Here is a 22179-nt window from a genome sequence, read left to right as displayed (position 1 = left end):
CCTTTTTTATTATTAGAGGAAGAAAAATACAATCTAACTCTTAATACAGGCGACTCCATAATACTTTTACATTAAAACTTAATATTAAAAATGGGCCATGGAATAGAAGGCCTTGATTCCGTTAGTAAAACAATGCAATCTCAACTAAATTTTAATAATTCAATTTAATCCTTTAATCTCTTAGAAATTCAATTTAGACCATTTTAATACAAAATTTTAGTTTTATTTCACAATTTCTGGGATACAAGAGAGAAAGAGAATGACAGTTAATTGAAGTTGTCAATAGACCAACTTTCCACAAGAGGCCCATATAGATCCTCTTGCAATCCAAGCTTTAGAAAAAAAATACAGTTGGAAAGGTGTACAAGGAAGAATTGTACATGGTATCAACTTACTTCTAAGCTAAAATTTGAATTAAAAAAAAAAAGAAAAGAAAAGAAAAGAAGAAACTGTACAGATGCCAAGTAAATGACAGTGTGTGAAGAAAGGTGAACATAAAGTGAGTAGACAAAGTGGTCATTTCAATAACTTTATATAATACTGGTAAATTGTTTTGTGTTAAAGTAAGCTAGTTGGTATGATATCTTTAAAGCCAGCCTTGCATATAACCTACCTATAGCAGGGGAAAGAGAGCCATCATTGGAAAGAAAAAGGGCAAAAGGCAAAGAGAATTGGAAGAAGGAAAAGCAGGGTTGGGGTGGGGGACTAGTGGCATCAATGGCAACACCAAAGCAGATATGGGAACAACAGCAATCCCAGATGCAGCGCGTAAAGAACTCGGGAATCATCCTTACCAATGAAACTCCATTGAAAGATGACAAGGAAGAGGAAATGGCCAAATCCGCATTGGCTTTGTTTCGAGCCAAAGAAGAAGAGATTGAGAGGAAGAAGATGGAGGTGAGAGACAAGGTTCAGGCTTATATGGGACGCGTCGAAGAAGCTACTCGCCGCTTGTCTGACATTCGAGAAGTAAGTTATTACCAACAAATTTGCATAGTATGATAGTTCAGAAATTAAATAGCTAGCATCATGTAATAGATGAGAATCTAACAGATATAAATTAATGTTGCAGGAGCTTGATGCCCTGATAGATCCAATGAGAAAGGACATTGCATTTCTGCGTAAGAAGATAGACACCGTTAACCGGGAGCTGAAACCATTGGGACAGAGCTGCCAGAAGAAGGTGCAAACATTATTTTCATTACTAATCATTAAAATGATTGTCAAGTTGGCAATAGAGGGTATAATTAGTAATATATATACATATATGGTTCATAATTAGTTATTTTGATGATGATATATAATCACATCTCATTAATGCAACAAGATAAGGTAAAAGTACCACGAACGTGGCTGTATTAGGAGTAAGAATGCATTTTATTTCTCTATTCAAAAAAATAAGCAAATTAGTTGTTGTACATTATATCAAAGAGCAAACTGGTTTTTTTTATATTAAAAATTTCTTCTATTTTTACTAGTAAAAATTGGTTTTTATACGTCAATACGAGATATATGTAACATGTCATGTGTCATTATTTGGTTAATTATTGTGTCGACCACCTTAATTTTCAACAATACAAATGAATGAAATTTTTAACAAAAAAAATTCAATTCGCTCTTTTTTAAGTAGAAGGAGTACAATATAATCTGATTTCTAATATATTGATTTTTGTGATACTTTTACCCTAAATAAGTATCTAAATGCTTTTAAAACTTCAACATCATAATCGTAAATCACAGGAAAGAGAGTACAAAGAAGCTCTTGAAGCCTTCAATGACAAGAACAAGGAGAAAACACAACTAGTCAGCAAATTAATGGAGGTGAATATTTTCTTCTTTTTTACTTTGGTTAAGCCTTGTTCATGACAAAATTTTCCAAGTAACATATTGCTTGTTTTCCTACTTGTATTTTTTTGCTGTGAAATGGGGGTTAGCTGGTGAGTCAAAGCGAGAGATTAAGGATGAAGAAGCTGGAGGAGCTGAGCAAAAGTATTGAAACACTTAGCTAAAAATGGTGCTGACTAAAACAACATACATGATGTGCTTTGCGTGTTGTAATTTGATTGATTGTGTCATATATTTTATTGTTTTACTGTCCATGTTTTTCAGCTGGTTCTTCAATTAGGAAAGTAGCCACTGAGCAGGTGTCACCAAACATGTAACTTTTATTTGCTCCTCGTGTTTCTATCTAACTCAACCATAATAATTTGTCCAATAAATTTAAATATATATTAATATTATCACTTGCGTAAAACTTGCCGGATGGAAAACAAAAAGAATAATTGGATAAGGTGGGTTAGCATACAAAACCTCCTTACCCAACTCCTGCCACGAGGTGGCAAGGTCATAAATCAGCCATGAACGAAAGTGAGGTCTTGCCTATTTGCCCTTTTTTACTTTTTTGAGAAGGCACATTTCAAATGCATATTTTGCCATTTCTGAAAATATTTTTTAGTGGCATCAACGAATTATGGAATTCAAACTTTTTTATTTTCTCAAAATATTTATGTTGGATACATATATATATATATAAAAAAATTATCTATAATTTTGATCTGAGAAAATATTACACATTTAAATACGTTGGATTTCATATTTATTAAATGGTTGCTACAACCATGATTGTAACTAGAAAGAGGAGCCTGACATTCCTAAACCCGGATTGGTAACAAGCTAATTTCTATAATGGCATGACGAGGAGCGCATTCAAAACCTCTAAATATAATAATATAAATACAACTTGGTATTGTAAATAAACACTTGCATGCAAAAAGTAGGTTAGGTAATTAGCGACGTAGAACTCTGTTCTAGTGATTTATTATGTTTGTTGTTAGGTCAGCTTAGTTAACTTCGTTACTAATAAAATTATTCTTTATCATAATATTTTGTACTTGAATTTCACGCTTTTTTTTTATTTTGACGTTGAAATTTTTTTACTTAAATTTGTATTTAAACTTTTTTGAGTCCTAATTTGGTATCTAAATTTTTTTAGGTTCAATTTGGTATCTAAATTTATTAAATGTTATATAAATTACACAAAACATTAACGGTGTTAAAATTTAGTTGTTATGCTACAAAAATATTATTAGTATTAGAGGAAATTCATGTTAAAAAAAGTATTGATCTATGCTTAACGAATTAATATTAAATAAGAAAAAAATTAAAATTTCAAATTAAAAGAAATTCATTATTTTTTATTAATAAAATATTTAATTAAATAAATAAAACTAAAAGTAATTGAACATATAAAATAAAATAAAAAATTATATCATCTGTCATATGTCGGTCATACATTGATTATTTTTGCTTTCTCATAAATAAATAAAAAACATTTTTAGTAAATTTGAGTAATTTGTAAAATGTTTGACAAGTATCAAATCAAACAAAAATAAATTATGTACTAGATTAGGAAAAATAGTCAAGTTCAAAAAACAAATTGGACCCCCAAAAAGATGAAGTACCAACTTAAGAAAAAATGTCAAGTTTATGTATCAAATTAGGAAAAAAGTGTTAAGTTGGGAGTATCAAATTGGACAAAAAAAAGTTTAGGTACCAAATTAGAAAACAAGTGTTAAATTCAAATACCAATGTTATAGTAAGCCATAAAAATAAAATCCCAACAATTGGTTAGGTGTAAAAGTAAGATATAATGCACTCTTAGGAGGAGGAGAATGCAGGTTCAAACTTTAGAGACAACATTATTGACAGCGACAGATACAAAAATCCCAAACATAAACCATAAACCAACATACAAAATTTTTTAAAAAAATGATTGTCGTTTGTCCTCCAACTTAAAATTTTCATGCTAAAAAGATTAAATTGTATTGCAAAATAATATGAGGGTCTAAAATTGTAATAAACTCACTTTATCTGAGAGAGACAGAAGCCATTGCCTATCCCTTTTGTAAAAAAAAAAGAAGAAGAAGTTAAATTGTTTAAGTTTTTAAAGAAAATAGTAAAAGAAAAATATATAATAAGAATAAAAGAGATATATAAATACTAAATATTAAATTAAAAATAAGTAAATTATATTGCAAATCATCTTAAATTAATGTCATTTTTATTTTGATCACTTTAAAATATTTTTTTATTAATTTAGTTATTCTAAATAAAACAATTACTTGAATTGGTCAATACCTTTAAAAATTAATTTCATCTACTAACAAATTGCTGAATTGGTATTTTTTTAACTTTTAACTAAAACTTAAAACCCCCGTTTTTACTTATTTATTATCCTTCTTCAATACCTCTACTTTCACCCTTCCAAAATGACTTGTTATTTCCTTTCCTCTCGCCCAGCTTCACTGTCACACAACACCCAAACCTTTCCTCAACTTCCTTGATTCATTCCATCTCCTTGCCCACTCAACTTGCTCAATTCGTCTGAGTCTTTTCCCCATCTGACTTGTTTAATTCTGACTTCAAGTGAAACTCCTATTTTAAATCTATAATTCAATTAGATTAAATTGATGTTATAGTATATATATCAGTCCAATCCAAACTCACTCCTACTTCATCTATAAATACCTTTAATCCATCCATAGAAGATGGGGTAAAGGGCTAGAAATGATTCAGACAATTGGGTCCATTAACTTTTGGAACTGAGGGTCATAAGTGCCGGAAACCTTATCTAGACGCGTACAATGATAAATTATACTATGGTTCCGGGGGTGTCGCACTAACCCATCCTGCTCCAATCAATTTACTTATGTGGACTCCCAATCCATAGACTCGTGTGTTACTTATTAAAATAAGCAAGGAAAAAGTCAATGCTAACATCGTCACAAAAATATCAAAGCAAAAGTATTGGTCAGTCGCCAAGTGTCCATTCTCCCTCACTGCAGATTACCTCTCAGCCACAAATCTTAACACTACCACACTAAATTAATTATTATTGCACCCCGTCAATTTATGTACTATTCAAATATTATCCATTTTTTAATTATATTTAGTCATCTTAATTAAAAATTCAAATCCAGCCTCCAAATATTTAACACAGCAGAAGCCAATAATTTCCGACTAGGTTTAATTAGAATTTCAAATATCAAATTAAAATGTTTCAGTTTTTCAAATTTTATAATGATAAAATAATTTAATAAATGGCTTGAGTTGAATAAATTTCAAGTAATTAATTATAACTCAAATTACATGATCAAGTAATAGTCGGAAAATCAATTATGATTTAATCAACAAAATCACCCAAACTAATTGGCCCAATACAGAAGTTCAGCTTCAATATTTTTAGTGTTCTATAAAAATTCTAATTTTATTATGCTTAAATAAAATTATAAATGTAATAAATTTATTTAATTCGATTTTATAAAATTTTGAATTAGTTCAATCAACAAAATAAAATTAATTAATTCTACTAACTCTGTTATTTCTTTAATATTTATTTCAAGATTCATATTTAAATAAATCAATTAGTCACCTTCAAATTCAAATGTAATAATTTTTTAAATAACTTGTAAATATACGTGACGGATTCTGATACACCAAGTAAAAAAAAATCTTAACCCTGCAACCAAATTAAAATACTCAAAAATTCCCAACTATTAAGAAAACAATAAAAGAATAAATGATGGTCAAATACAAAAGAGAAAGCAACCCAACAGTTTTAATATCCTTGACCGAGACGTTAAACATTAGTATTAATTATTTGCTGGCTTACAAGGAAAGATAGGTAGGCCATTTTTATCATTTTTAATCTCTCAATACCTATTATTTTATCAAATGCGCATCATCCAATCCATTTCGCCCCTTTCTATTTCTATAACTTCCATTTCTTTGCTTTCAACTATATTTTTTATATTCTATCACACGATACACTATTATTTCGATTGATATAAATATTATTATCAATATAAAAAAATATAAGTTTAAGTATGTTTAAAAATGTTATAAATAATTTTAAATATTATATAAAAAATAAATATAATTAAAACATATAATAAAATTATTAAACAAACTATATTCTTCCATCTAACTGTTAAAACCAGTGACAAGAATAAAATTAAAATATTTTACTTGATTTAATTTAATTTCAAATTTAATTAAGACATTATTAATCACGAAAAATATTATAGTGCTGGTTTTACGTCATATAATGGTGGCGCACTCGTATCAGACTTTTGTACATCTTTTATTCTTCCTCCCAGCCCTATACTTTTTTCCTTTATAAAAATACTCTCTCTGCCTAATTCCTCCACTCAAACCAAGCTCCAAAGTTTCGCTCTGCCCATTAAGTTTTTTTTCCTTCTGTCATCTCTCACTTTGATCATCTTGAGTTGAGTTTTAGTGTTGCAATCTTATTTCCAAATTAGTGTTTAAAGGCTGGCAATGACAAAGGTTTATCCCAATGCTAGTAGTTTTTCCGGTAGCGGTACCATCTCCGAGAGGCCGCCTAAGGTGTTAGCAGCACCAGAATCCGAGGCAATTCTAACCGTATGGAAAAAATCCTTGCTCTTCAACTGCAATGGCTTCACAGTGTTTGGTAGTAAAGGTGATTTGGTGTTCAGGGTAGATAATTACATGGACGGTAACAAGGGTGAGATCCTTCTCATGGATGCCACTGGCAACCCTCTCCTTACCATCCGCCGCAAGGTACAGCGTCGCATTCACTTTTTTTTCTTTTTTTTTTTTTTGCATATTTGGCTAATGTTTTCGATGAAATGATGATGATGATGTTTCAACGTTATTTGTTTTTGTTCAGAAAATGAGCCTGGGAGATAGCTGGTTGGTTTACAAAGGCGAAAGTACCTCAACGAATCCCCTACTTTGTGTAAGGAAATCGATGAACATCTTAAACAACAAGTGCTTGGCTTACGTTATACCCGGCGAAAACACTAGCAACCGAAGCAACAACGTCGTATACGAGATCGAAGGGTCGTATTCGCAAAGATCGTGTTCCGTATACGATGACAGGAGGAGATTAGCCGCAGAGATCAAGAAAAAAGAGGCCGTTCATGGAGGAGTTGCCTACGGAAACGACATCTTTCGCCTTGTTGTTCAGCCTGGTCATATCCGGACGGATTTTGCCATGGCTCTCGTCATCCTTCTTGATCAAATGTTCGGATCTTCAAGACGATAACCATCTTTAATTTCTTGCTTTTCTTTACCAAAACATTGTCTGTCTGTTTGTCTATCTATATATCGATATGAAAATCATAGCAACAATTTCCAAACTTGCAGCATCTGGTTATATATATATATGTCTGGTTTTGATCATCTTCAAGCTGGTTTTTTTCGTTTTTGATAAAAAAACCAAGCACCCAATGGGGAATTTCTGTTTGTATATGATGGTAGGTCGAAAATGAAAATGCTGCAGCTGTGGTGTGAGGTTTTTCTTTGTAAAGGAACATTAAAAAATTCTTACAAGAATATCGAATAAGAGCTATAATTTCCGTATATATTATTTTTGCTTAAAATTTTTTGTACAATCAAAAAGGAATTTAGGAACATGGAAAAAGCATACTGACAAAGCTCATTTGGACCACTCAAACTTATATTAGTACGATGATACGGTCACACTTCAAAGGATATCTACCGTAAGGAATCCAAAATTCTCGAGAAACAAACAAACAAGTTCAGTGGGAAAAAGAAAGCGAAATCGTTAAGCAGATTGCTCACGGATGTCCATCATTTGGAGTTGTTAAAATTATTTTCTGGGTGAAGTCAAATGATTAGTTTTTGAATTACTTTATTAAATTTGTTCAGTTGATTAACTTTTTATATGTCTCGTCAAAAAGGCTGATGTATATAATTTCTTTTGCGGTGGATTGCATTTCAAGACTTTTCTTAGGATTGGATTTGCAGGCTCAGTTGCATTGATAGCAACATTACTTGTATTTCAAGATATTTTGCTATACTTAATTTAACAAAAGGTGTAGGCAAAGTAAAGAAGTAAGAGAACTTAAGCCTAATACTAAAATTGAAAGTATAAGGAATATTTATATTTGGTTTTTGGGTTGCTCCAAGGGGTTTTTAAAGATTATAATTCATTAGCAGATCGTCTAGCCATGTTCGCAATTTGATTTATTTAGTGGCCAGTTTGCTAGCTCTGTAAGTTTACACAATAACTTATCATCTCAATTTGCTAGGTCTCTACTTGACACTTGAACAACAATAACTTTAAGATTGTTGATATAGTGATACAATAATGAAAAGGTACGGAAAAGAGTGTGGCGGTTATCATAGAGGCCGGTTCACCCAATTGGGGTGGAGCGTCGGAAGTTATGAAAAGTAAAGGAAAGAAGAATGTTAAGGTTAAGGGTTGAAGGTGAGTTGGCAGAGTGTAGGATTAATATCTTTGAAGAGTCCATCTTTTCTTCATTGTTTCTGGAAATATTTATAAGTGAGGGTCTCATGTAAGATGATGTTAACGTGTTGAACTTGTCATTTAATCATTATTACGGAATGTGTGGGGTGCATATCTTGAATAGGACGAGAATGCATGTGATGAGGTAAATCTTGTCATTCATTTTGACTTAATGGTATTAAACAATTGAACTTGCATGATATTTGGTGATTAACAACATCACATTTCTTACGGAAGCTTAAGGATTTGGGTGATGAATGATTTGTGTTTGTCCGAATGGTTATGTCGGGATATGAACTTGTGAATGGTCTTCTGATTCGAAGTGACCTTTCGACTTGCTATATGTCCTTATACACATGAGATATAACAAGTATTAATTTAATAATAAATAGAATTAATCCACCCCAAGATGTGAGTCTTGGTTAGCTCGGTGCATCAAATTATAAAGTTAAATGTTAGATCAAATGTGTGATTGGATAAAAGTTAGAAAAGGTTATCAAGTTGGGTGGGAGATCCCTGGTGGTGGTGGTGTAATGAAGGAGGGTGAACATCCACGAAACAAATTGGAGAGGTACTCAAAACTTTAATAAAGTGGAGTATCTAGGGTTGGCAAGTTTATTTAGGTATTTTAGAAGTTTTAAAATTTTAAATTAATAAAAATAAAATTATATTTTAATTTTTTTTAAAATTAATAAAAAATTAATTTAATCTTTTAAAATTTATAAATATATAAGCTATTAAAAATTATATTTTAATTTCCACGTCTAAAATAAATTTTTGGCTTCCCCCTGACTTTAATATTCCTTCTTATGGTTTATGCTATGTTATTCAATTAATATTATTTTCAGAAAATATTTATAAGATATAATATTGTAAATATATGAAAAACATTATAAAAGATATTAAATATATAGTATAAAATAAGATCCACAAGTAAAACAAGAAACAATTTTACGTGATATTATAAAATTACAAAAACCGGACATTTTCATAGCTTGATACATCATTTATTATAATATTAATATAATTATTTACTCCGTATGTAATTCTTCATTTAATTTAGGAAAAGTATAAATATTTTTAGGGTAATCTATAAAAATAGTCACTTTTGTTTGTCTCAGATTACATTTTAGTCACTTATGTTTGAAATGTTACGTTTTAGTCACTTATGTTACTATTTTGTTACGAAGTGATCACTCTACCGTTAAGTTCCGTTATCTCTCTAACGGTAATCCTACGTGGTAGTCCAACTAGATTTTAGATGTCAACTTGGATTTCTAAATGGGATAAAAATAGATTTTTAATTAACAAATTTAATTAATTAAAATTTTTAAACCTAAACCTTAACTAAAAAAACTGTTCATCTCCTCTTTTTAATTTTTCTTCAGTCTCTTCTTTTTTTCAATGTTTTTTTTTTCATTTGATTGGAAAAACTATTATTAAGATCAAAATCGTTGAAATCAAATTGACTGCTTCATAAAGATGGAGGTATGTCTTCTTTGCATTCCTCTATCTCTTTTATTCAATACTGAAAAATAAAAGATTGAATTTTTTATTATTTAATGAAAACCCTAAATTAAAATTCTTGATATGAATATTAACAACTAAAAGAATTTCAGATCAGAAAAAAGGAATACCCACAAAGAGATGTGAACAAACAAGCCAATTCAAATCAGAAAAAACCGGATTGAGAAACTAATTATTCAAGAACGTGAAGAATTAGAAAATACAATAATTAGGAACAAAAACGATTACCATCTTCTTATTTGTCAACAACCACTATATTTTAAGTTTTAGAACATAAATTTGTATGTGAATAAGACATACCTGGACTTTCCATTGAATTCTCTTTTGTTTTTGTATGTGAATACAAAATTTTGATGATAATAGCTTTTTTAGTCAATTGAAAAAGAAAACTAAAAAAAGGGGGAGATGAACGGTTTTTTAACTAAGATTTAGCGTTTAAAATTTTTAATTAATTAAATTTATTTAATAAAAAATCTATTCTTATCTCATTAGGAAATCCAAGTTAGCACTTAAAATCTAGTTAGACTGCCACGTAGGATTACCGTTAGGGAGATAACGGAACTTAACAAAAGAGTGATCATTTCGTAACAAAATAATAACATAAGTGACTAAAACGTAACATTTCAAATATAAGTGACTAAAATGTAACCTGAAACAAACCAAAGTGACTATTTTTGTACTTTACCCATATTTTTATTTATATTTTAGAAAGAAATTCTAAATTTAAAATTCATTTTTAAGTTCTTTTTACAAAAGGAATTTACATTTATATTAAAATTTCCTTTAAAATTTTTATTAAAACAAAAAACTATTTGTGACACATTATTTTTTAATAAATTGAATAAATATATTATTTGTAAACTTTTATTATAAATTTTAATTATATCTGTTTTTTGACACAATATTAAAACTACTTATAACTCATTTTTCAATTTATAAATAAAAAATAATGTGTTTTAATACACTCGAATCCAAAAAATTATCCATAAACTGCACATAGATTCTAGCTATCTGTTTACCTTAAACTATTAAGGATTAGGTTTATACCATATAAGTCCATCGATTGAATTATTATATAAAATAGTTGGTTAAATCAAATAAATTAAAAATTAAATAAATTAATTAAACTAATTGGATTAATCATTTGCTAAAAATAAATAATGATGAAGAAAAATACATAAAAAATTATAAAAAAATGGAGTTAATTGATCCCGCACAAATACTTAAAATTAGGTATTATATAACAAAATAAATGGAAAAAGAGCAATAGTTATACGTGTACAGGCCCAAATTCGCCCGGCCCAATTGATGAAATTGAACCCAATCTTAAAAATCACCCAAACCCAAACTAAACCTAGCCCAAAAGCTCATAACTTTAACTTTCAGCAAAAAAAAAGAAACCCTAGCCTAAGAGCTGTCGCCGCTCCTCCTCGGGCGCACCACCCGCTCTTCGCCCCGAGGCTTGACTCCTCTGCTCCATCCCATCACCTCCTTCAAAGCTTGCAAAGAGAGCAAAAAAGAAACGAAAGTAGCAGCCATAACAGAGGCTGAAACAGTGATAGAACAGTAGCAAGGACAAGAGCATACAGAGAGCAGAACCTAGACATAAACAGTAACGAGGAATAATATTGTATTGTTATTTTTCGGTTATAAAGCCACTGAAAAACGGATGTAAAAAAGGGGGGGATTCAGAAAATATACGAAAATCAATCAAAAACGAAAATTTCAAAAGGTTATCTTTTGCTCTTAGTTTGGTTTCAAATTCTGTTTTCATCTTTTTTTTCTTTTTATTACTACATTCGAAAATCAAAAAGAAAAAGGGAGGGAATACCTTTACCGTTGATTTTTTTTCGGGCCGCCATCGTTGGTGCGCGCACAACGGAGCAGCTGCAAGGATGGGCTAACTCTTTTGCCCTAGCAGAGAAAGATTGAAAACCTATTTTGCTTCTTTTTATTTCAGCGCAAGCTAGGCTTTGAAAACCTAGCAGAGGAAAAGAAGAAAAAATGGGGAGTTGGGCTCTGTAAATTTTTTAAAAAAGAAAAAGGAGGAAAGGGGTGAAGTAAAAAATAAGCAAAATTTGTTTATAAAACAGAAGCAAACGGCGTTTGGGAAGGAGGGGCCTGTGCATTTCCATTAAATGGGATATTTACCCCCTGGCCCTTCCGTGTTTCTTAGATCATTTAATTTAGTTCTTTATTTTTTTTAAAATTTGACCCCTTAACTTTATTTTCTATTCAATTCGGTCTTTTGGTTCGTCAAAGAGACTTGTGCGCTTAGTGGTGTGGGATATTTTCCCTATGAACCTCTGCCTGTTTAAGCGCGTTTCATGTGAGTTCTTGTTGGCTTTTTGTTATTGAGGATTAATACCCCATATTTTTATTTTGATTTCAATTGAACCCTTGACCCCTTTTATTTTAAACTGTTTATATATTAATATGTTGTTTTATTTATTATCTATTTTAGATTTTATATATTATTTAATTTAAATTATATCACATGGTATTTTAAAATTGGTTATATTATTTATTTATACATGTATATATATATTCCCCTTTTTAAAAAACTGTTTTATATTTGTTTCAAGTTTTTATATATATACTATTCATTTTTAACGTATATATATACATATTATCCTTTTATACATTCATCTTCAAATCTTTTTTTAAATTTTTTTAAATATTATATCTTAAACTTTGTATATATTACTTTAACTTGTCTTTTTTTATTATATATTTTAGGTATATTACTTTATTTATTTATTTACTCATTTGTTGCATAATAATTATTTTAAATTAATTTATATCATTTACTTAGATTGCTTTTATAGCATCTATTTTAAACTTGTTTTTCTTTAAGTATTGTTTGTTTAGAATTTTTCTATTATTTATTTTATATTATTTGTCTTATTATTATTATTATACTTATTTTTATTTTATTGTACTTTCTTTTTACCATTTACTATTATTATTTACATATTTTTATTGTATATTTTTATTATTAATATGTTTTTACTATTAGTATTTTCAATATTATTACATTTTATTGTTATATTTGTTATTATTATTTTATTACAACTATTATTTAGTATCATTATTATTATGGCTTTTACTATATTTTTATCTTTTGTACCTACTGTTTATTATTCTTTCCCTTTTTTTTTATACTGAAATTTTATACTTATTCTTTATTAATCTATTATTTCTTTTACTTTTATAATCATCAAATTTAATATTGTATTATGTATCTTATTTATTTGTTTATTTTTTCATATTCTTTCTAATTTTGTTTTTTCTTATTTTCAAATCTTTTATTTAAAACTTATATTTGTTTATTTTACTTATACTTTTTCTAATTAGTTTGTTCTTTTTTTACTTTGATATCTTTGTTCATATTATTGTCATTTATATCATTGTATTTTATTATAATCTTGTTGAGCATATTAGCACATGTCATTAGTTCTTTTACATTTTACAAGTTTGAATAAATTTTTACTCGACATACTAAGTTTGTTTTTTAAAATATTCGATATTTCATATTTAGGGATTCGAGAGAATCGTGCCCTAACTTACTGGGTTTCGATTTTCTCATTTAACCTAAACGATGGAATACTTTTGTAAAATTAATATGAGTTTTGAACGAAACACTTATTCTCAGAGATTCGAGGTGTTGTGCCCTAGTTTACTGGACATGACATTTTGTTACCGCGAGATAAGATTTTTGTAAACAAAAGCAATATTCAGTATTTGGAAATTCGAGAAATCGTACCCTAACTTACTGGGTTTCGATTTTTTTCATTTACTCTAAGTAATCGAATATCTTTTTGAATTTTAAATAAAAAGCATGCTTGTTCTTAAAGGTTCTAGATGTCGTATCCTAACTTACTGGACGTGACATTTTATTGCTTCGAGACAGGAGTAGCTTTCAACACTTCATTTCAATTTATTCAAGCCTTTTAAATAAAAAGGGATTGTATTTTAAAATTCTTCCAAATTTTCAAACATTCGACACAAAGACGTTAATTAATCAATTAGGTACCAATTCTGGGCGTGACGAGGGTGCTAACCCTTCCTCGCACGTAATCGACTCCCGAATCCGTTCTCTCAATTTTCATAGACCAAAAATGTTGTTTTAGTAAACTAAAATGTTTTATTAAAATGACCAAACTTCTCGGTGATCCGATCACACCTAAACAAAAAAGATTGGTGGCGACTCCCAATTTTCATTTTCTTTTCAAAACCAAAGTCAATCCCCGTTGTCGAAACCATCCCTTTTTCAAATATTTTAAAATTTAATGAAAACGGGGGGAATCGACTTTTTGAAAATAAAATATGGAATATGGGAGTCGCCACCGATCCTCTTATTTTGGTGAGATCGGATCACCTAAGAATTTGATTATTTTAATAAAACATTTTTGATTTACTAAAACAACGATTTTGGTCTACGAATTTTTGAGAAAACAGGTTCAGGAGTCGGTTACGCGTGAGGAAGGATTAGCACCCTCACTACGCCCAAAATTGGTACCAAATCGATTAAATGCTGTCCTTTTGTAAAACGTTTTTGAAATGTGGTTCCTTTTTGATAACATTTGAATAACCCGAGTTGGTTGCCAAAAATCTTCTTGTTTCGACGTCTGAAAACTTTTAATTTGAAAATCACAAAAGGATGCTTACTATTTAGTTCAATGGAGAACCGAAACCCAGCACAGTAGGGCACGATTCCTCGAATTTCCAAACATTGACCCATTGCCTCGCCTTAGAAAATACGAGTGAAATTCCGAAGAGATATTCGATTATTTTGAACAAACGGGAGATTGCAACCCAGCACAATAGGGCACTATTCCCCGAATTGCCAAACATCAAACATTTCTTTCATTTTTTTAGAGTTTTTAGAAAATGGGAGTGAAATTCGGAAGGGATCTACAATTGTTTTGAACCAATGAAAAAGCGCAACCGAGCACGATAGGGCACGATTCTCAAATCGCCAAACATTGAACATCACCTTCGTTTTAAAGTGTTTTCTTAAAAACATGAGTGAAAGCCTAAAGGAATATTAGATTGTTTTGACCAAACGAGAAATCACAACCCAGCGCAATAGGGCATGATTCATGAATTGTCAAACACCGAGTATTGCCTTCGTTTTAGAGGATTTTTAGAAGACACGAGTGAAATTTTGAAGGGTTATCTAATTTTTTTGGGCAAACGAGAAATTGCAACCCAACACATTAGGGCACGATTCCGCGAATTGCTAAATATCAAACCTTATCTTTGGTTTAAAGAGTTCTTAAAAGGCATGAGCGAAATTTTGAAGGGATACTCGATTATTTTGAGCAAATGCGAAATTGCAACCCAACACGTTAGGGCACGATTCTGCGAATTGCCAAATATCGAATCTCGCCTTCGTTTTAAAGAGTTTTTAAAAAAATTGTGAAACTAGCTCAAAATGCATTAATTTGATTTGAAATAAGACGAAATTGATCACAAAATTTGGGTTTTATAAAATCACATTTCAAAAATCAAGCGAAAAACGATGAATGGGGTAATATGTGTATGCATAAAATCGACTAACGAACCCTAAAAAATATAACTAACCTAAAGAACATAATCCGATTACAATCATGCATGGGGAATAATTAACATGGCAATATAAAACAATGAACAAATAAATAATGCAACGATAATATGCATGGCATAATGTAATATGACTACTACTAAATACACAAAGCAAAATGCAAATTGAAGAAATAATATGGTATAAAATTATTTTAAAATAGCGATGAATGAATGGACACATAAAATGTAGGTTGACAAATTTGCATGAAAACTAGGGATAGCTATATGATTTTTGGAATAGATATTATAGAATAAAAAATTGAATCAAATTGCGTGTAAAATATTTTAAAACACAAATACATTTAAAAATTAACAAATTACATGATGATTTAAATAATATAATATAAAAAAATGATAACGAAGATATATGACAAGACATAATACACAAAATAGATTTATGAAACATATGTACATGCAATTTTATTTAAAAAACATGAGATCAATAATAAGATATACATATAAAATTTTAAAATAGTTTAATACGTACATAATTATTAAAATATATGTTATAGAATAAATATTTTTAATCAAATAACATACATAATATTGAAGAATATCAACTTAAAAATGACGATTTCCATAAAAAATTTAAAATATGTACCAAAAACGAAAAGATTACAAAAAATGTATAATAAAACATAATCTTAGAAACATAATGAATTTACACATCATATATATATATACATATAACCTTAAAAGTAATTATTCGTAAAAACATATAATACATATAAAATTAACTTGGTTTTATTAGAAGTTATATGATAAATTTAAAAGCATATCTATATGTAAGGAAAACCATATGTGAAAAATACGCGGGTTTAGTAGTATATGGATTAAATATGGTATCGACAAATGCATATTCATGTAATGATAATAGCTTAAAAATATTACGTAAGACTATATAAAAAACACAAGAATCCATTTAAAAGAAATTATGTGCATAAACATAAGGTTAATAATGTGCATAAAACAAAATGAACTTTATCATAAAGTAAATATATGTATACATATATATAATGGTAATATATACAAGGATATCTACAAAGCATCATGTAAAAATGTTGTAATGGCATGGCATAAAAAGCAAGCAATACAATAGCGATTTAAAAAAGAGAAACAAAATAACAGCATTAAAATAATCTACAATGTAAAACGAAAATGAAAGTGTCGAATGTGCCTTTGAAACAAAAATGAATCATAAAATGAAAAATAAAAATAAAAGGGACTTAATTAAAAATTAAACTAAAACACGAAGGGTTGACTTGAAAATAAATCATTAATGATAAAAGGGGCAATAGGTAAAGTGAGCAAATGCGCAGGGGCTCAAACTGGAAATATTCCAGGCTCCTGAAACGCAACACACCAGCGCGGACTAAAATGCAAACGCGCGCAAATTACTGGGTAGATTTAAAAAAAAAGAATATTAGACTCGGTCTAATTAAACACCAGCGCAAAAGGAAGGGACTAGATGCGAATTTTCCCTTTACCACGGCAAACGCGCGGATCCTGAGTGTAAGAGCCGGATCGGGTCGGGCTTGGTCTGCACGACACCGTTTTAGAGCTATCAAAGGATGCTCAAACGACGTCGTTCGTGATTTGCTATAAAAACCCATTTAATCCTGCTCAGTCAACCCTAGCCGCCTTCTTCCACTCTTTGCTGCCCTCTTCGTCTAGCCGAACCCTAAAGCCCCGTTTCAAACACCCAAACCTCCATCGAGAAGGCGTTTCGTGCTTCTGGCTTCGGCACATCGTTCTTTGGCCTCAAAATCCTCTCCTTTTAACTTCGATTTCGACGAAGCAAGGGAGGATTGACGGCCTAGCAGCGAGGTAAACCCCTTTTCGTTCTCTCTTTATGTTTCTTTTATTATTGATTTCAAAATAAAAAGAAAAAAGGCGTAAAAATAAAAAAAGGGAACCACCTTTTGAAGAATATTCAACTTCTCTGTATTCGATTGCTATTGTATGTATATTATCTCTATTTTCGTGTTTTTGTTGCGTATTTTCGCATAACCCATTACAAGTGATTCTCTTTTGGCTTTATAACCGAGAGAAGAAGAGAAAAGAAAAAAACGAAAATAAAATATACAATTTTTTTTGTCTGTTGTTTTCTTGCACGTATTGGCTGTTGTGGTTTGTCCCTTTCTTCGCAGGTACAGGTGCGCTGGCGTGTGTACGGGAGCTGAGCTGGCGTACGGAGGCTTGGCGTGGTCGCTGGAAGCGTTGTACGGAGTCTGGAGTTGGGGCTCGTCTGTGGTTGCGGCGCGAAAGTGAGGAGGAAGCTCTAGGGTATTTTCTCAAAATACTGGGCCTAACGGGCTAGTAATTGATATTGGGCTGTAGGGCATTGATTAATGGACTATTTTGTTTATGTAATTGGACTGTAATGGACTGTGAGTTTTTATTTATTTATTTGTATATATTTTATATATGTTTGGGGTTTTTAACAGGCCTGGGCCAAAATTGGTCACTACACCAGTTTTTTCAAAAAAATAGTTTCGACAATACGTATGACTTCCAATAGAGATACCATCGCCCATACGATATCAATTACCTTCGAATTTATCCAACAAAGATGAGGGGCTCCAGTCCAACTTATGGCGGCATAAATAGGATAGGATTTGTATTGGGCTCCGTTTGTTAGGATGCGACAAACGTCAAGCCCACCAAAAAGCTACGTTCTTATCTGACCTTTGCAAATTGCCTGCCAAGAGAGGGAGAGAGCAGAGACTTTGGAGAGAGATGGACAACAGCAGCGAGTCGCCTGCTACAACCCTAAATTCAAACGATGGAGGAGAGCCCATAATGGAAGAACATAAACCAAAGCTGGTAGTAATAATGGGTCCAACTGGCTCTGGAAAATCACGTTTAGCCATCGATTTAGCCACCCATTTTCCTATCGAAATCATCAACGCTGATTCCATGCAAGTCTATCAGGGTCTTGATGTCCTCACCAATAAAGTCCCCCTCTATGAACAAAATGGTATTGCCTTCATATATCTCTCTGTCCATATATATATTTTGTATTTTCGTTTGGAGAAAACTTTTGTTGATAACTTACCTAATTTTTGTAGGAGTGCCACATCATCTTTTGGGTACTGTTAGCTCAGATGTGGAATTCACGGCTAAAAAGTTCAGGGATTCTGCTATTCCTGTGAGTTCTGCTTCCTTTTGATTGTTTCCTTATGTCTTTTCTTTTACATGTATGGATGCATGTGTTTTTTCCCCTAGCTTTTAATTATGCCTTGTTCCTTTTGGTACTTGCTTATTTTGTTTGCTCAAAACTCAAAACTTTGCAATGAAGTAAATGGTTGAAACGAAATTCATAATTGATTAATAATGGATAATCAACTACTATAACTCATTTGCTAACTTAATTGCTATAAGAGGGATCTCATCCATTTTTTTTATTTGAACAAATTTAAGGTTTTTTTTTTTAAAAAAAAAACTTCAGAATTATGTTTCCTTTTGTATCTGGTGGAAAGTCCTAGAGCACTTTTGCTCGCTTGTCTATAACTTAAAAAGTGATACAATTCCTTGAGACTTAAGGTTGACAAAGCTCACATAACTGGTTTTATTTGTATGGCAATTATTCATGTTAAATACTTTTCTATGTTATTGTTTGCTGTCATTAATTCTCTACTTAATTTGTGCTATTTTACTTTCAGATTATTAGTGACATATTATCTCGCAACCGTTTGCCAGTCATTGTTGGAGGCACCAATTACTATATTCAGGTAAGCTTTTTTTTTTTTTTTTTCCCCCAATATGATTAGTCCTCTTTAGCAAACTCTGGTGGAGTTTCTACCACTAGTATAGTAAGCCTTCTTGTGTATGAAGGCAGTTTTAGTACTTTTGACTACCAATATGCTAGAATCAAGTGTTTCTTTAATAAACATATATTTTTCTCAATACTTATTGTTTATTCTGTGCTGAGGCTTCTTGTATTTCATCTAACAAATTTAATGCTCAACAATGTTCTTCCTGGAAGGGCAAACATTTTCTATCATAATATCTTTTTCATTGTTTTCTAGCACTCAAATTAATCATTTATGTCCGGTTCCAAGGATGCTCTCATCTCTCTATGTCTGCCTGTCTGACTGTCTTCGTTCATTTCTTTCGTGTAGTTGTCTCTTCCTATTTATTTAGAGTCCAAGCAAATTAACTTTTAGTCTCCTGCACTCAGTTATGAAATTTATATTTAAACCCTTGTTTGCAGGCAGTTGTGAGTTCGTTCCTTCTTGATGAATCAGTAGAAGATATGTCTGAAACCTACTCAAGGGACCATCCTGGTATGTAGGAATCCATGTGCTTTGGATCATTCCAAGTTACTAGTCTAGTGACATTGTTTGAATTGTCACAGGAACTGAGCAGACCAATCATATGCCTGACATCCTTGGAGACAGTTGCAATTATAACTATGATCTTCTTAAAGAACTTGATCCAGTTGCAGCAAACAGAATTCATCCAAATAATCATAGAAAAGTAAGAATCAAATTTTGATGTATATGGTATGCTTACCTACCTATAATTGCTGTATATCTTATACCTACCTATAAAAGCACAAGTTGATAATGAATTATATTTTTGGCTGCTTGGATTTAGCAGTATATTTTGCCACAGCAGTTATTGATTGAAAGCTTGATTTCTTACTTGTTTCAGTTTAACTCAGCTAGTTAGATGTAACTCAATGCTCAAGAGTCCTACTGTGAACCTTGTTAGAGAAACCTGAAGTTGAGACCAGCTTAGGGCTTGCTTGTAACTCTGTAGCTTTAGCTATACAAAGCACAAGTCGATAAAACATTGCTTTGTTAATTGAAGGTTTCGAAATTTTTAACTAAGATATAACCATGCAAACATTCATGACATTTGTTCAACTTGCAGATTAATCTATATCTTAGTCTTTATGCTCGTTCTGGTGTTCTTCCCAGCAAACTTTATCAGGGAAAGGCTGCAGAGGTTGGTGGTCCTTGATTCATGTTTATGCTTCTTGTTTACTTGTACCTACTACAAAGTTTAACTTTATCTTCTTTGTCTTTTGAATTCTTTTACAACACATCTATTGCTGTTTTGATTTAGCAAGACCAAACAGAAACCATTGAGATCAAACTAATATTTCTTGAGAGGGAGATGGCACTTAGTTGACCTACTTGCTTTTGAATTTAAATTTTGCATGTGGCAGGGCAGAACTGGGGCCGAGTTGATAATTCTAGTTATCGTTGCTGTTTTATATGCATCGATGCTGCCTTACCTGTGCTGGACCAGTATGTGGAACACAGGGTAGACTGCATGATAGATGCTGGTTTGCTCGATGAAGTGTATGACATTTACAATCGAAATGCAAATTATACTCTGGGTTTGCGACAGGCCATAGGTGTTCGAGAATTTGAGAATTTTCTTCAAGCTTACTTTTCTGACAGGATGGATGATGAGATGAGTGATTCTTCTGATGAAACTCTTCTAAAGCTGTCAACAAGGATTGATGATAAATTGTTCAAAGAAAATATTAGGGGAATACTAATTTCCTCTTGTGATAACCCCCAAAAAGTTATGTTAGAAGAAGCCATTGACAAAGTAAAAGCAAACACCCGGAGACTTGTTCGTCGTCAAGTAAGTCTATCTTGTCGCATTATTCATGCTTTTGGTTGACCTGAATCACTGTTGGAACCTAAAATAGAAATCAGTTGTTTCTGGAACTCAAATAAGTCCATACCCTGAATCAATTAAGATGGAGGCATGTAGCAGTTTGGTGGCTCTATGTAAAATGTGTGTTAAGTTATTAACATGTAAAATGGTTGTTTTGCAGAAAAGGAGGGTCAATCAACTTCAGACATTGTTTGGATGGAATATTAGTTATGTTGATGCAACAGAATATATATCAAGTACACTTTTGCAGCCGATACCATTTCATATATTTACTTTTTCAGCGAGAATATTATCTTCTCTGTTATTGGGTGAATCATCATTATGAATAATCGTGTCTCTATATTTCAGAGAAATCAGATGAGTGTTGGGCAGTGCAAGTGGTTGGATCTGCTGTGAAAATGATTAGATCATTCCTCAATAAAGATGATAGTAACGGGCGAACTCTGGATGGTGAAAGTAAAACTTCAACGGATACAGTCCAGAGGGACTTGTGGACTCAATACGTATGCAAGGTCGGTTACAACTGAAACAAATCTGTCTGTATAATTTTCATTCGCCTTTGCATGTTAGAATCTGCTGGCTGCAAAGATTAAGGTTCCAGTTTTTGATAAAATTGACCTTATTATTCTATTAACAGGCCTGCGGAGATAGGATACTAAGAGGAGCCCATGAGTGGGAACAGCATAAACAGGGTCGTGGGCATCGAAAACGAATGTTGAGCCTTCGAAAGTCTCAAAAGTTCCTCACCGGCGTAGATCAGCAAGAGGAGCATCTGAGTTTGTAGCATTTACTCTTTTCCAACAGGATACCAGTGTAGCCTATTAATTTGTGATTCCAAGAACCAAAATTGTAGACTCTCATGTTTTACATGAATCTGATTTATGTGGGTAGTTAGTCATTTTAGTGTTAGAGCTTAAGCTTCAGTACCTTTCTGGTCTTTTTCAGGACATACATTCAGGTTCCAGAGCTCTGTTCAAATTATCTGATTGTTTGCTTCGCATTGCTCATGTTTTTCATGCATGGGTCCTTTGAACAAATAGGTAGGTCGTGAAATTGATTAACCAACAATCATTCAAACCGAG

General features: G+C 31.4%; 3 protein-coding genes and 1 long non-coding RNA gene across 5 annotated transcripts; 3 read left to right on the top strand and 1 right to left on the bottom strand.

Moving 5' to 3' along the window:
* Positions 1 to 570: 570 nt before the first annotated feature.
* On the top strand, positions 571 to 2240 carry LOC121206130 (probable DNA double-strand break repair Rad50 ATPase). Its single transcript, XM_041076432.1, has 4 exons — positions 571 to 969; positions 1073 to 1183; positions 1741 to 1821; positions 1935 to 2240. The coding sequence occupies exons 1-4, from the start codon at positions 718 to 720 to the stop codon at positions 2007 to 2009; spliced, it is 519 nt and encodes a 172-aa protein (XP_040932366.1). The 5' UTR covers positions 571 to 717; the 3' UTR covers positions 2010 to 2240.
* A 3898-nt stretch (positions 2241 to 6138) lies between these two features.
* On the top strand, positions 6139 to 7227 carry LOC121206129 (protein LURP-one-related 8). The gene is made up of 2 exons (XM_041076431.1): positions 6139 to 6603; positions 6713 to 7227. Exons 1-2 carry the CDS (start codon positions 6340 to 6342, stop codon positions 7088 to 7090), a joined length of 642 nt encoding a protein of 213 aa, XP_040932365.1. The 5' UTR covers positions 6139 to 6339; the 3' UTR covers positions 7091 to 7227.
* A 3822-nt stretch (positions 7228 to 11049) lies between these two features.
* Positions 11050 to 11961, bottom strand: LOC121206128 (uncharacterized). Its single transcript, XR_005901111.1, has 2 exons — positions 11676 to 11961; positions 11050 to 11443 (listed from the first exon to the last, which is right to left on the bottom strand). It is a non-coding gene; the product is annotated as an uncharacterized lncRNA (long non-coding RNA).
* A 4702-nt stretch (positions 11962 to 16663) lies between these two features.
* LOC107912792 (tRNA dimethylallyltransferase 2) lies at positions 16664 to 21995 on the top strand. 2 transcript variants are annotated; one of them, XM_016841119.2, is made up of 12 exons: positions 16664 to 17281; positions 17605 to 17740; positions 17902 to 18434; positions 18526 to 18605; positions 19120 to 19188; positions 19671 to 19743; positions 19815 to 19936; positions 20336 to 20410; positions 20639 to 21061; positions 21258 to 21333; positions 21446 to 21609; positions 21735 to 21995. In XM_016841119.2, exons 3-12 carry the CDS (start codon positions 18194 to 18196, stop codon positions 21879 to 21881), a joined length of 1470 nt encoding a protein of 489 aa, XP_016696608.1. In that variant the 5' UTR covers positions 16664 to 17281; positions 17605 to 17740; positions 17902 to 18193; the 3' UTR covers positions 21882 to 21995. The 2 variants fall into 2 exon arrangements, with proteins under 2 accessions (XP_016696608.1, XP_040932363.1); XM_041076429.1 differs by having other exon boundaries at positions 17605 to 18434.
* The last annotated feature ends 184 nt before the right edge of the window (positions 21996 to 22179 follow it).

Source organism: Gossypium hirsutum, chromosome A09, assembly GCF_007990345.1.
Source record: "Gossypium hirsutum isolate 1008001.06 chromosome A09, Gossypium_hirsutum_v2.1, whole genome shotgun sequence".
NCBI lineage: Eukaryota > Viridiplantae > Streptophyta > Magnoliopsida > Malvales > Malvaceae > Gossypium > Gossypium hirsutum.
Note: the sequence above shows the minus strand (reverse complement) of the source record. Positions and strands in the feature narration are given on the sequence as shown.